Raw genomic sequence first — 13195 nt, 5'->3', positions numbered from 1 at the left:
ACCTTTGGACTAAGCCTGCTTAATCTGTCCAACAGTGACATGAATTATGCAAAAAAAGTCACATTATACCAGACTTAATCGAGTTAAATAGCTTGTATTGATGCTTAACATTTCAGTTTATTACAAAACCAAAAATGTTCAAATATGCGAAGCTGGGAACATATTTTTTCAAAGGCAGCCATGAAATTGAGTATCAGAGTTGGTGCTGGTTCATTTCCTGACTTGAATTCCTCCTTTTGATCCCTCCTCAGGCTTCCTACCGATTACACAATTTCAGCTACAATGATTCTATTGAAAAAGGAAACAACATCTGAAAAGACAAAAAAAAAATCCCACATGGCTGCTGTGGAAACATCAGTAAAGAGGAGTTAATGAAGTGATTGCAACTGTGTTTCCAAATAAATAGTCAGTGTTATGGCTCCTATCTGTGTTTTTACTATAGACAACCCATTAACGTCTTCACTGTTCCATGTCTCTACGTCACAAAAATTAAGTAGCTTAAGTAAAAGGTTGGGAATCTCCAGGTGACCACCGTTCACCCACTGTGATGGTGTTTACCTTAGAACCTTTATGTGATGCTGTGAAAGTGAATAGTTCTTAAAGCTCTCTGGACTTTAGTAGCATCTAACTGCATCTTTAGCGTGTTTTTATCCACATTTTGAGGTAATACAAAAGAGAAAGTAAATGGAAACAGCAAAATTTGCGAAATCCCTGAAGTATTTTTTGACTTTTTGAAGGAGTTAATATGCATGATTTGTAAAAGACCTTTACGTGTAGGTCGTCTTTTTGAAGACGGTGTGAAACGTGTCCGGTACCAGCTGATATGAAAGAGTAATTACAACTTAAATGATTGCAAACAATTTCTGAAGATTTCTCTCCTTTTTTCTTGAGAAAATTGACACATTATTGGTTGTTTTGACTTTTTTTCTTCCACCTTTACTTATTTGGATGGATGAATAGTGGATGAAGTATATATCTATCTATCCATCTATTCTAGCGGTTAGCAACCAGCTGGTTGTGCTTCCATTTTCTTATAGTATTTATTACAGTCATATGTAGCATAGTTTGTACCGTAACCTTCTGATGACAGTTTATTTAGTCTGTGGAAACATGGCTAATTCGCTTATTTATTTATTTTTTTTACGTTCACAAGTTTTCTTCTGTCTGCACAGTGGCGTAGTGGTTAGCACTTTCGAATTGCAGCAAGAAGATCCCCGTTTCAAATCCCGGCCTGGGCCTGGGATCTTTCTGCATGGAGTTTGCATGTTCTCCCTGTGCATGCGTGGGTTTTCTCAGGGCACTCCGGCTTCCTCCCACAGTCCAAAAATATGCTGAGGTTAATTGACTACTCTAAATTGTCCATAGGTGTGAATGTGAGTGTGATTGTTTGTCTGTATATGTAGCCCTGCGACAGACTGGCGACCTGTCCTGGGTGTCCCCTGCCTTCACCTGAGTCAGCTGAGATAGGCTCCAGCAACCCTAGTGAGGATAAAGTGGTGTATAGAGAATGGATGGATGGAAGTTTTCTTCAAATTTGGTTTCTGCTGTTTCAGCTTCCTCTCAGCCATTTTTGTCTGTACTTTCAGATTGCAGCCTTATTTCCACAGCTCAGTTTACAGCAGGGCTGCAACTAATCAATATTTTCTGTGTCTTCCATTTTTTTCATTGTTAATTAGCTAATTATGGTAATTGTTTAGCCTGTGGAATGTTTAAAAATAAGTGAGTTCCTCAGAAGCCATGCTGGTGACCGATTAACAGTCCCTTTATTGTAATGATGAACACATTTGATTTACTGTCATATTTGACAAGAAAAACAACAATTTGTCTCATTACAAAAAGCTGGAACCAGGAAATATTTGCTTCAACAAATGACTGAAACTATTTACAGACTGTTATTACATTTTCTGATTAATTTTCTGTTGACTGACTAATAGATTAACTGACTTTGTTGCAGAGCAGAGTTAAATTACTGCTGATTGAAACCAGACATTTCCTGCTGCTGCTTCATGTTAACAGCTTTGCAGCATTATTTGTTTGTCTGTTGCATGGTTAGCGCAGCTTTGTTGTTATTCTTTAGTAAAAGGAGGCCTTCATGACAAGATAGGGGCATTTGTATGAGTGTTTGCTGGGTTTGAAATATTACAGCAAGAAGCAGAGCGAGCTGAAGCCATGCGCTGTGGCTGGCTGTTAGACAAAGAGCGACAGATGACAGACTTTGCTGCATTGAACCAGCACACCTCCATCACGTCACTGCTGTGGAAAAGCACTTGCATCGTGCAACCATGACTCCAGTAGTCCCACAGCTCAACTGACTGCTATTGCTTGTCAGGCCCCTTTTCAATCCCTGTAGCAGCTGGCAAAAAGGACAGAGAAACACTCAAACATGGGCCTTTTTCACGACATTTTGACTTGTCATGAGAGGAAAAACATGTGCCACTAATAACATTAAAGCTGTGACAGTTGGCCTGGAAAACATCTTCAGATTATTACATTTTCTATGAATTTTTGGAAATTTATGATATCTTAACCACAGTGATAACGAAGACGTGACGCAGCAATAAAAGTAGAAAACTGCCTCGCTTCTTGCAACATAAATTCTCCCACAGTAGCCGTGTGGTTGTTTTTGCTTCCTGAAGGTCACAGGACTCTTATCTTTGCACCAACACTTCCGGTCCTTCAAAACTTGTTTCACTGCAGCTGCATGAAACCCTCCATTGTCAAACTATCTGGCTCTGCGCTGATGTACAACAGTTAGCGCTGTTATTCTGCTCTCTCATGGGGCTTCCTGCCATTGTGGCCACGGGACCGATCCAAAATCTCACTTGTTTTAAATCATCCCTTATTTTGGTTCTTGGTCACGTTGTTGTATTTTGTGCAGGTGCCTTGGCTCTTTGTCTCTGTGGATGGGAGTGATAGTAAATGAAAAGCTGCTGCCACTATATGGAAAACCTCCCAAATGCTGCTTATTGCTTTGGAAGTTTGCATGAGATCTGAAAGTGCTGACATTAGAGGAGCAACAAAACAGACATGCAGCCTGCTGTTTGTTCTTCTACCAGCTCATCCTTCATGGCTGCAGCACTTCTGCCGTTACATAACAGTGTTTGTTCTGGTGTGTAGCATGCTCTCTGGAATCAGGCATGTGCTTTGCATTGCACCACTGCATAGCGCCCCATCCCCCATTTACTCGTCCTGCCACTCTGCCGCTCCTTTCCTTGCTGTCCCACCCCCACAGCAGAGGGGCTTGGTGTGCCTCCCCCACCCTCCCACCCCTCCAGCGTTATGTAAGAGCCTCTTGCTAGTGCCGAGCCCACCGCCCTGCATGGCTCGCTGAGTCAAGATGCTGACTTAGCAGCTCTGCTGGCCAAAGCAGAAAAGCATGAACACCTCTGTGGACTGAAGCAGCAGGGCTGGTTAGGATACCACTGAAGGTTATCTGTTGTTGCAGAGTAACCTGCGTGTACTGTGTGCATGTTGCTGTAGGCCTGGCAGGTAGAAACTATGTGAGGAATGTAGTAACTGGGGTTGCCACCTTTCAGAAATGAAAATAAAAGACGCCCACCACGGCTCCGCGGGGCCACACTTCATTAAAGTTGAAAATGTATTCACAGATTCGGATTTCTGGCATCAACAACTCATCAGATATACATTGTCGAAACATAAACAATGCCTCTTTCCAATTGTTGGAAGGTAGACAATGTGGTACAAGCCCAGTTTTATCTAAAGTAGCTGTCTTTCAAATAACACTGGTGTCAACAGGAGCCATTTGAAGGTTGGAGTGACTTTGGTGACACTGCAGGGTATAAGAGTGAAGTTATTGAATATTTGTGCACCAATTAATTGTCAAATAAAGGACGATTCTGTATTTTAAGGGACGGGTGGCAACCCTAGTAGTAACAGCATTGCCATTAGAGAATGCAGTGGTGCACTGATAACTTTCTTTTTTCAATTCTTTTCGACTGAATTCCAGTGGAGTAAGCAATGTGATTATGCAAAAAAATCTAAACCCTTTAGGCTTGACTTTACTTTGTCCATTTTATTTGTATGGATACACAATAATATACCAAGTAAAATAACTAACAAAAGTTATTGCAACCCATTTCTAACCACTTTCACCTTGTTTCTTTATCCTGACAGTAGTAATTATATTTTTAGCAACCATTATTGAGGTCATTCTGGGATTTTCTCAGCATTTCTTTAATCATCTAAGCCCCAAAACTCAGCAGCATGTTATAAAAACCTACTGTCTTTTTTTTAAATCACCAAAATTACACCATTTGTCAAAGCTAGAAAATGGAACTCTAACTTTATGACAGTCGTTGAACTAATCATAGGTGTTGTTACCATAAATAAAATGAACCAAATTTTAATTTAAAATTGTGTTATTTTTTCAGTTTAACTTAACTCTACAGCTTTGTAGATACCTTGTATATTTTTTAATAAAATAGTCTATTTGCAGTAACCAGATTCTTAAAAAATATAACAAATTGCCAAAATTATGCACTCCTCAGTAGAACCAAAAATTAGTGAATCAGCTGCAACATGACAAAAATTCAGGGACTTTTTCCTGAACTGCAGGCTGTTTTTGCACAGAGCAGATATGTGACAAGTATCAAAACAAATAAAAATGTCAGTAGCAAAATATCTATAATATGTAGATTCACCATTTTTTCCAGTATTGGTAAGCCCTGTGAGAAAAATGCTGCACATGCTGGTTCCATTTAAAAAACAATGTTTTAAATAATCAAGAAATTCAATTTTTTTTCTCTTTATGTTTTATATTAATATAATTTTTGAATTCTGTCTACTTTTAGCCATGTTTATTCTTTTTTCATGGAGGTGCAGGACTTCATGTGGCAGTGAAAATGATCACACAGTGAGTAAAAATGTGACAGGAGCATAAACACACCCAGAAATTGCTTGAAGTTCAAAGGATCAAAGACAGCCTTGATAGTTGAGGAATATTTAGCTGGTACTTTCACTGAAGTCTTTCTTGCATGTGTAGTTTCTTTCGCTTGATCCCTTGTTGCAATTTAGCTCAACCTACCGTTCCGTATTTTATTAAAAATGAACCGTGATGAGGAAACATGACATTGCATGGCCTGATTGAGTCATTTGATGGGCCGTTTTGGTGATGTCATCCTGCATTATCAGTGTGATGATGCTTGTCTTAAGGCAGCACCATGTTTGCATTTATTTGCATTCTTAACAAACACAGAACTGGATGCTTTTTACTCTCTTGAACTGAAACATGAACATGAATTACAACATGAAGACCAACAGAAAACAACCATGACGGTTCTTTGTAGAACGTTTTACAGCTTTTGTGTGACAGCTCGTGTTGTTTTCCACTTTTTGTGCTTCTGGATTTTATAAATACTGACCAAAGGAACTAAAATGATTGGATCCCACAGACCCGTGAGCCAATCATGTGGTTTGCACGGCGGTATTCCTTGATGTTTGAGAGGCATGTGCTGGATCCACGCAGCAGCCATAATCACAGATGTTTGTGAACTTGCACATGTAGCTGTCCTAATAGTAGTTTAACCTCTGAATTCACTCTAAAATGTCACAGAGTCATGTGGTTGTTCAGATTTGCTTTCACACCACAAACAAACAGCACCAAAGCTGAATTAGAACTGAACCATTTTAGCAATCTATCACAATGTAGTTTTTAGGTCCGGCATATCCAAAGCTGAACCAGAGTTAGTTACAACCAAACAGGCTACATGTGAAAGTCATACTTGCATATCGCTGCATACTTTACGGGCTGTGGTTATTATAGAGGTTGTCATACCCCAGAAATACTTTAAATAGAGCCGAAATAAGGTTTAAAGAGCCACTAAACAACAGCTGATTGTCTGAATTGTATGTATGTCAGTGTGAAGCTATAAAAGGATGTGTTCTAAACAAACCACAAAGCCACATGTGAACATGATCTTTTAAGTTACTCATGCAGAAGATGCAGCAGTGAAAAGAAGTCAGCTACACATGTATTAATAGAAAGTGCATCATCAGTGGAAATTCAGATTTCTAACCTTTTTATGTAATGGTGTGCTGCAATAATGACAAAAATGAATATATAAAGTAAGAAAATTTAATACAGTGGACAAACAGTCTACTCTGCATTTTTTTTATTGATCAAGTATATTTTATTTCCCTCTCAATCATTCTTGTTTATTTCCATACTTGTCTCTTCTGCACTGTGAACACTGCCTGCAGTTCACCCGAAAAATCACTGAATCTGTGTCATGTAACGATAAGTCATGGCTTCTCGGTTGTGCTGAGGAATGCAATGGTTTTTTTTACTTTTAACAGACTCTGGTATTAACAGCTTGTTTTTGCCAAGTTTTTAAATGAGACATATAGAATAAAGTGATTTTGATAAAAAACTATTTTGCTTTTACGCTTAGATTCCAATGACTTTCCCAATGGAAAAGCAATGTCCCAAATGATCCATTCAAGGACCACTGGAAAGCTTTAAATCCAGCAATTCTTTGTCTTTGAAGTTTCTGGCTCTGATAAGTGGTGTGGTTTTGCTGAATTAAAAAAGGCAAGTTTTGAAGTGCAGGGTTTAAAAGATGCTAACTGCCACAAAAGTCCACATAAAAGAAGATTATTCAGACAAAAATTGCAATTTAAAGCGGTGATGCACATTCATTGAACACCATCCCTGCCCCACAAGCAGATTTGTGTTTTGTTTTGCTATTCAGATTTTTTAAAATATTTTTGATGGTAATTTTGACTAAACAAACTCCGAAACTAGCATTTCACACGAAGTGAACCACTGTGTAGTTTCGGGTTCATCATCTCGACACTTGGTTGTTAATAATCCTGTTGGTTGTGACCTTTTGGTTGTCAGACTGACTGTTTATCAACTTGCCCATTCTGTTGCACAAATGTGCTACTGGCTGGTGAACCGGCCTAGTTTTTGAGACAAAGATGTAGATGGTTTTGTATAAAGAGGGCCATGTCCCTAAGGATTGGGTTTACCAGTCCTCAGTGGGACGAACATGTTTGTTTTCCCTCGACTCCTGATCCATTTATGAAACTAACCAACTGTAAATGATTAATTTCACTGGGTGAATTCCAGAGAAAGTCTCAATTCTGGGGGTGAAGACAATTAGGAGCATATTTCACTAATTCATATCTTAAACACATGCTGTATTTTACTGCTGTTAACAAAATTTATTATGCGTCTGGTCCTTCATTTAGTCCAGACACATATGTTTTTGTTTATCATCTTTTCATTCTTCACTGGAAACATTAACTTCTCTCCCTCAGTTGTTATGCTGCATGCTCATTTTGCTTTTTTTTTTGAAGAGGCACTGACACTCGCTCAGGTCTGTTTCAGAGCATTCAAGAGGTAATGACTGTTTTTGAAACAGCCAAAATGAATATGTTCAGGCTGGGCATATTAATTCAGTTAGGCCTGTTTAGAATTTGAAAGAGGAGCTGGTGAGCCCGAGCTCCTCGGGCCTTTTAAGAGACGCTTGTCTTTGTATTTGCCGATCGCGGCGTGTCGTGTTGTGGGCGTGAATAATAGACCTCATTATTAGCGCTGTTTCTATGGCAACAGGACGTGTTTGCCAGGCAGATCTGAGACGGCCAAGCCAGAGGGTTCACATTCGCACAGACACCCAGGGAGATTCAACAGACTGTTTGACAACAAGCAGATACTGCATCCTACTGCATGAGAAGGCGACTGTAAACTTCAAAAACATGGGCCTGGTGACATTCAGCCCTCTGATTAATATGCTGCAGTGTGTCTGTTTGTTTCGTATTTCTGGGTAATTTAGTGAACAGCAACACAGCACTTATAACCTCAGATTATATGTATGAGCTTTAATTGTCGATTGCTTGGAAGAGCAGAAACTTAAAAACACATCCGTCATAATGTGTTTGTGTCCGTCTTGTCCTCTCTGTGGGCAATCTAAAACCACAAATCTTCATGCTGCACATTTCATTCCCATAAAACAACACAACCAACCATGTTTTCTGTGGAAAAGCTGCAGTAATTAGTTAGTATTTTTTATTGCAACAATGGATCAAATGAAGCTTAATGCGACAGGTGTAGCTCACAGTGGTTGTCACCCAATTCTGCTTTTCTTTTTTGTTTTGTGGCTTCATAACTCTTCTCTGATGTGTCCAATTTGCAACTGTTCACCCGTTTTCAACCAACAAGCTCTCTTAAAAATCCAGTGTACTTGAGCTGCAACTAATGATTATTTTAATTTTTGATTAATTCTTGATTATTTTCTCATTTGGTCAATAAAATGTGAGAAAACGATAAAGAAAAAGGTTGATAAGTGTTTCCTTAAGGCCAAGATAGTGTCTTCAAATCTCATGATTAGTCTACAATATTCAGAAAACCATCACAGAAGGAAAGAAGCCAGAAAATATTCACATTTAAGAAGCTATCTGAGAATTCAGACATTATTTCTTAAAAATTACCTCAATTCAAATGATTTTCCAATGAATACGACAGTATAGCTGGGCTATTTTGGTGTGGCTTTTTCGCTGAAAAACAGCCAGATAGGAGAGGTGGAGAACAAACTGGAGCTAAAACAAAGTAAATATTGGATTTAGATTAGTCAAGTGGCCAGAGACACAATGTTGTAGAAGATCTGCTTCATTTGTTCTGTATGTGTAAATAGGCAACTGTTTCTATAAACCCGTTCTATACCGTGATGATTGCTAACATTGTGTTTTTAGTTTGTTGCATTTTGTCAAAGCTATCCGCTCACCACTAAACACTGGACAAAGTTAGTGCCTAGTCTGTGCACAAAGTAAAGCATTTTAGCAGCAGTTAATCCAGATGTTTCCCTCAGGATTGTGTAGAACAAACTGGAGTTAAAACAAAGTAAATATTGGACTTAACATTGACCAAGTAGCCAGAAGCATGACTTTAAATGTTGCTTTAGTTGTCCTGGATGTATAAATAGACAACTGTTTGCTAATCTCTATCATAATGTCAACATTTACTGCAGCACCACATATAAGAAGGCAAAAAAAAACTTTGTCTTTAAAGCTGCAGTAATTAACATTTATATTGATATGCATGAAATGACTATGTTGTCGTATAAGTGTTCACATGTTGTGACAAACCCACAGAAAGTTACTGCACTTCTCTCTATCTCTCCTCAGCTGTGTGGAATATTTTAGTGTTATTCAGCTTTTTGTTTTGGTGCTCACAACTTTAAGGTTTTGACAAAGTTTCAGTGCTTTCAGTGACCTTTATCGGTTGCAGCAGGGAGCTTTTTCAGCAAAGAGCATCTTCTATACCCACTGTACGCTACCTGCCTTGCACCAAATTTTAATAGTGACCCTTGTAAAGCATTTTAGCAGTAACAGAGCCAGATATTTCCCTCAGGAGGTGGTTCACAGCAAACCACAGTGAAAACAACAGAAAATGTTGGTTAAGTTGCCAGAGGCACAATTCCAAAGGAATGTAGATTCATGTCTGCTGGATGTTTAAAAAGCCAAATATTTGCTAAAATATTGCTAGAACACCTTTAAATTGACTTTTCCTCCTCCTTTAAAGTTGTCTTAGTGGATTTTTTTATTCTTTATATGGATCACGACTATATGTGATGTGAAAAAGAGCAATTTTAGTAACAAAAGCACAGAAAAATATTTGTCGTTCTTGAGTTCTGGTCCTTTGCATGTAGTAATTAGATGTCCATTGTTCTGGTTTTATGACCCGCAGTGTTCCTGTTTTGGCTAATTCTCACCGCCTTATTCCCAGCAGCATCAGGCAGCTGATTTCAGGGAAAGATCTCTCAGAACCCAGTGTACACCACCAACCAACTTCATGAGATGATTTTATGTGTTTTCTCTTTTGCTTGTTCCACTAAACCTGAGAGAATGAGAGCTGCAGCTTTAAACTTTATGACAAACAAAGCATATAGGTCTGTATTGGATCCTCTTTCAAAAGTAGTGTATTGTTTTCATGTAGGTCAGTGGGGTAGCACATCTTTTTCTCCCTTCAGCTTGTTTTTCTTGCACTGCCAGATTCTTGGGTGCGCTTAGCCTCATTCTTGTGTGGTGAGTTTTGAGTGCTCTCTCCTAAAAAGGCTGATTGACGTGGTCACGTGATCCAGTGGTTCAATAACCAACAGGGCAGCCGATGCAGGCCACTGAACACAATTTTAAAAAGAGAAACACGCACATATATAATAGAACTGCATATTTCTGTGGTATAATAGACTGTATCTGATATTTCTCTGTCTCCCACAGAAACCAGCGAACATCCTGGTGATGGGGGAAGGTCCTGAGCGAGGAAGAGTTAAAATCGGTAAGAAGATTTGGAAAGATTATTCTATGAAATGCTCAACTCAGTATGTGGATTTGTAAATGATACAGCTTGCAGATAGTCGTATCATTGTGACAGGGGATCAATGAGGCCGTTGACTGCAGCGTTTAACCTTGTGCCTGAGAGGTTGGCAGAGAGCTCAGATCAGTGCTGTTACATAAGGCAGCTGGCCAGCGGACTGCTGAAGGGTAATGCTGCAATGCTGGAGTCTATTTTTAAACCCCGTGCTCCCAGTAATAGTACTGAGTTATTGTTCCAGTGCAACCAGACTCTACAACTGGTGCTGGCAAAGCTTTCACTGAACTCCAAAGCACGAGGAAGAGCAAATTCAGGGAGATGTGTAGCTTATTTACTCATCTGTTTTGTAGCTTTAATGTGACTTTTATTGTTTTCAGAATAAATTTACATGCTCATGTTCATATATGTTTCTCAAAGTTTAGCTTTTTCTGGATAGCTCACTTTCACTTCCCACTTTCTATGTAAATAGCAGTGTTAGGTTTAACACTTAGAACCTCAACAGGTTTTTTCACTTCAATATAAAATCCTGCACATTTACGGAAACAACACAGCCTTGGCTTGAATAAAAGAGAGCTTTGAAATGTTTTCTGTTAAGTATAATAAGGATATAATGGCATTAATGAGAAAAGGGGACAAATGAAAGTTGGGTTTGTTTAATTACTTACACACGTGGACAAAATTGTTGGTACCCCTCAGTTAAAGAAGGAAAAACCCACAATTCTCGCTGAAATCACTTGAAACTCACAAAAGTAACAATAAATAAAAATTTATTGAAAATTAAATAATCAAAATCAGCCATCACTTTTGAATTGTTGATTAACATAATTATTTAAAAAAACAAACTAATGAAATAGGGCTGGACAAAAATGATGGTACCCATAACTTAATATTTTGTTGCACAACCTTTTGAGGCAATCACTGCAATTAAACGATTTCTGTATTTGTCAGTGAGCGTTCTGCAGCTGTCAACAGGTATTTTGGCCCACTCCTCGTGAGCAAACAGCTCCAGTTGTCTCAGGTTTGATGGGTGTCTTCTCCAAATGGCATGTTTCAGCTCCTTCCACATATGTTCAATGGGATTCAGATCTGGGCTCATAGAAGGCCACTTTAGAATAGTCCAACGCTTTTCTCTCAGCCATTCTTGGGTGTTTTTGGCTGTGTGTTTTGGATCGTTGTCCTGTTGGAAGACCCATGACCTGCGACTGAGACCAAGCTTTCTGACACTAGGCAGCACATTTCTCTCCAGAATGCCTTGATAGTCTTCAGATTTCATCGTACCTTGCACACTTTCAAGACACCCTGTGCCAGATGCAGCAAAGCAGCCCCAAAACATTACTGAGCCTCCTCCATGTTTCACCGTAGGGACAGTGTTCTTTTCTTCGTATGCTTGGTTTTTGAGTCTATGAACATAGAGTTGATGTGCCTTACCAAAAAGCTCCAGTTTGGTCTCATCTGTCCAAAGGACATTCTCCCAGAAGCTTTGTGGCTTGTCAACATGCATTTTTGCAAATTCCAGTCTCGCTTTTTTATGAGTTTTTTTCAGCAGTGGTGTCCTCCTTGGTCGTCTCCCATGAAGTCCACTTTGGCTCAAACAATGACGAATGGTGCGATCTGACACTGATGTACCTTGGCCTTGGAGTTCACCTTTAATTTCTTTGGAGGTTGCTCTGGGCTCTTTGGATACAATTCGAACGATCCGTCTCTTCAATTTGTCATCAGTTTTCCTCTTGCGGCCCCGTCCAGGGAGGTTGGCTACTGTCCCGTGGGTCTTGAACTTCTGAATAATATGAGCCGCTGTTGTCACAGGAACTTCAAGCTGTTTAGAGATGGTCTTATAGCCTTTACCTTTAAGATGTTTGTCTATAATTTTTTTTCGGATGTCCTGGGACAATTCTCTCCTTCGCTTTCTGTTGTCCATGTTCAGTGTGGTACACACCTTTTCACCAAACAGCAGGGTGACTACTTGTCTCCCTTTAAATAGGCAGACTGACTGATTATGAGTTTGGAAACACCTGTGATGTCAATTAAATGACACACCTGAGTTAATCATGTCACTCTGGTCAAATAGTTTTCAATCTTTTATAGAGGTACCATCATTTTTGTCCAGGCCTGTTTCATTAGTTTGTTTTTTTAAATAATTATGTTAATCAACAATTCAAAAGTAATGGCTGTTTTTGATGATTTAATTTTCAATAAATTTTTATTTATTGTTACTTTTGTGAGTTTCAAGTGATTTCAGTGAGAATTGTGGGTTTTTCCTTCTTTAACTGAGGGGTACCAACAATTTTGTCCACGTGTGTATTTTACAAAAGTCGCAAAAACTTTGAATCAGCATTTACAACTTTTTTTTCCAAATCATCACAGGTGTTACCAATACTGGAAAAAATGTGGCTCCACATGCAATACATATTTTACTACTTGCATTTTTATCTTGTTTTCATACCTCTGCACAGCTTGCAGTTCACCTGAATACTCTGAATTTTTGCTATCCGACTGTTGGTTACAACTAGGTCAGTCATGGCTTCACAGTTGTGAAAAAAAACACAATTTTTTTTTTTTTTTTACCGAATCTGGTGAGAGCAAAAACTTTGTTTTTTGGGCAATTTTTAAATTTCGACATGTAAAATAAAGTGATTTTGATCAAATATCTCAATTCTATGCTTGAATGGACAGACACACATCATGGATGAGTGAGTAAGACAACATGCCTCTCAAACTTGTAAACAGGTTTTGGAGTTTAGAGGTTTAAATGTTAAACCTCTTAAAACAAAAGTTGCTTCTTCATTTTGTGTCAACATTCTACCAAATTATCTTGCATTTTAATGGTTACTGGAGATTTCAAGGATTTTACACTAATAAACAAGC

General features: G+C 38.7%; 1 protein-coding gene across 1 annotated transcript in view; it reads left to right on the top strand.

Annotated features, from left to right (window-relative positions):
- Positions 1–13195, top strand: part of cdk19 (cyclin-dependent kinase 19) — an 80749-nt gene that overhangs the window by 44409 nt on the left and 23145 nt on the right. The window contains exon 5 of the mRNA XM_022216388.2: positions 10237–10294. Within this exon, the coding sequence (XP_022072080.1) occupies positions 10237–10294 (58 nt within the window). The remainder of the gene's footprint in view (positions 1–10236; positions 10295–13195) is intronic.

Source organism: Acanthochromis polyacanthus, chromosome 16 (assembly GCF_021347895.1).
Source record: "Acanthochromis polyacanthus isolate Apoly-LR-REF ecotype Palm Island chromosome 16, KAUST_Apoly_ChrSc, whole genome shotgun sequence".
NCBI lineage: Eukaryota > Metazoa > Chordata > Actinopteri > Pomacentridae > Acanthochromis > Acanthochromis polyacanthus.
The sequence above is the reverse complement of the archived record's forward strand: the minus strand, read 5'-3'. Positions and strand labels throughout refer to the sequence as shown.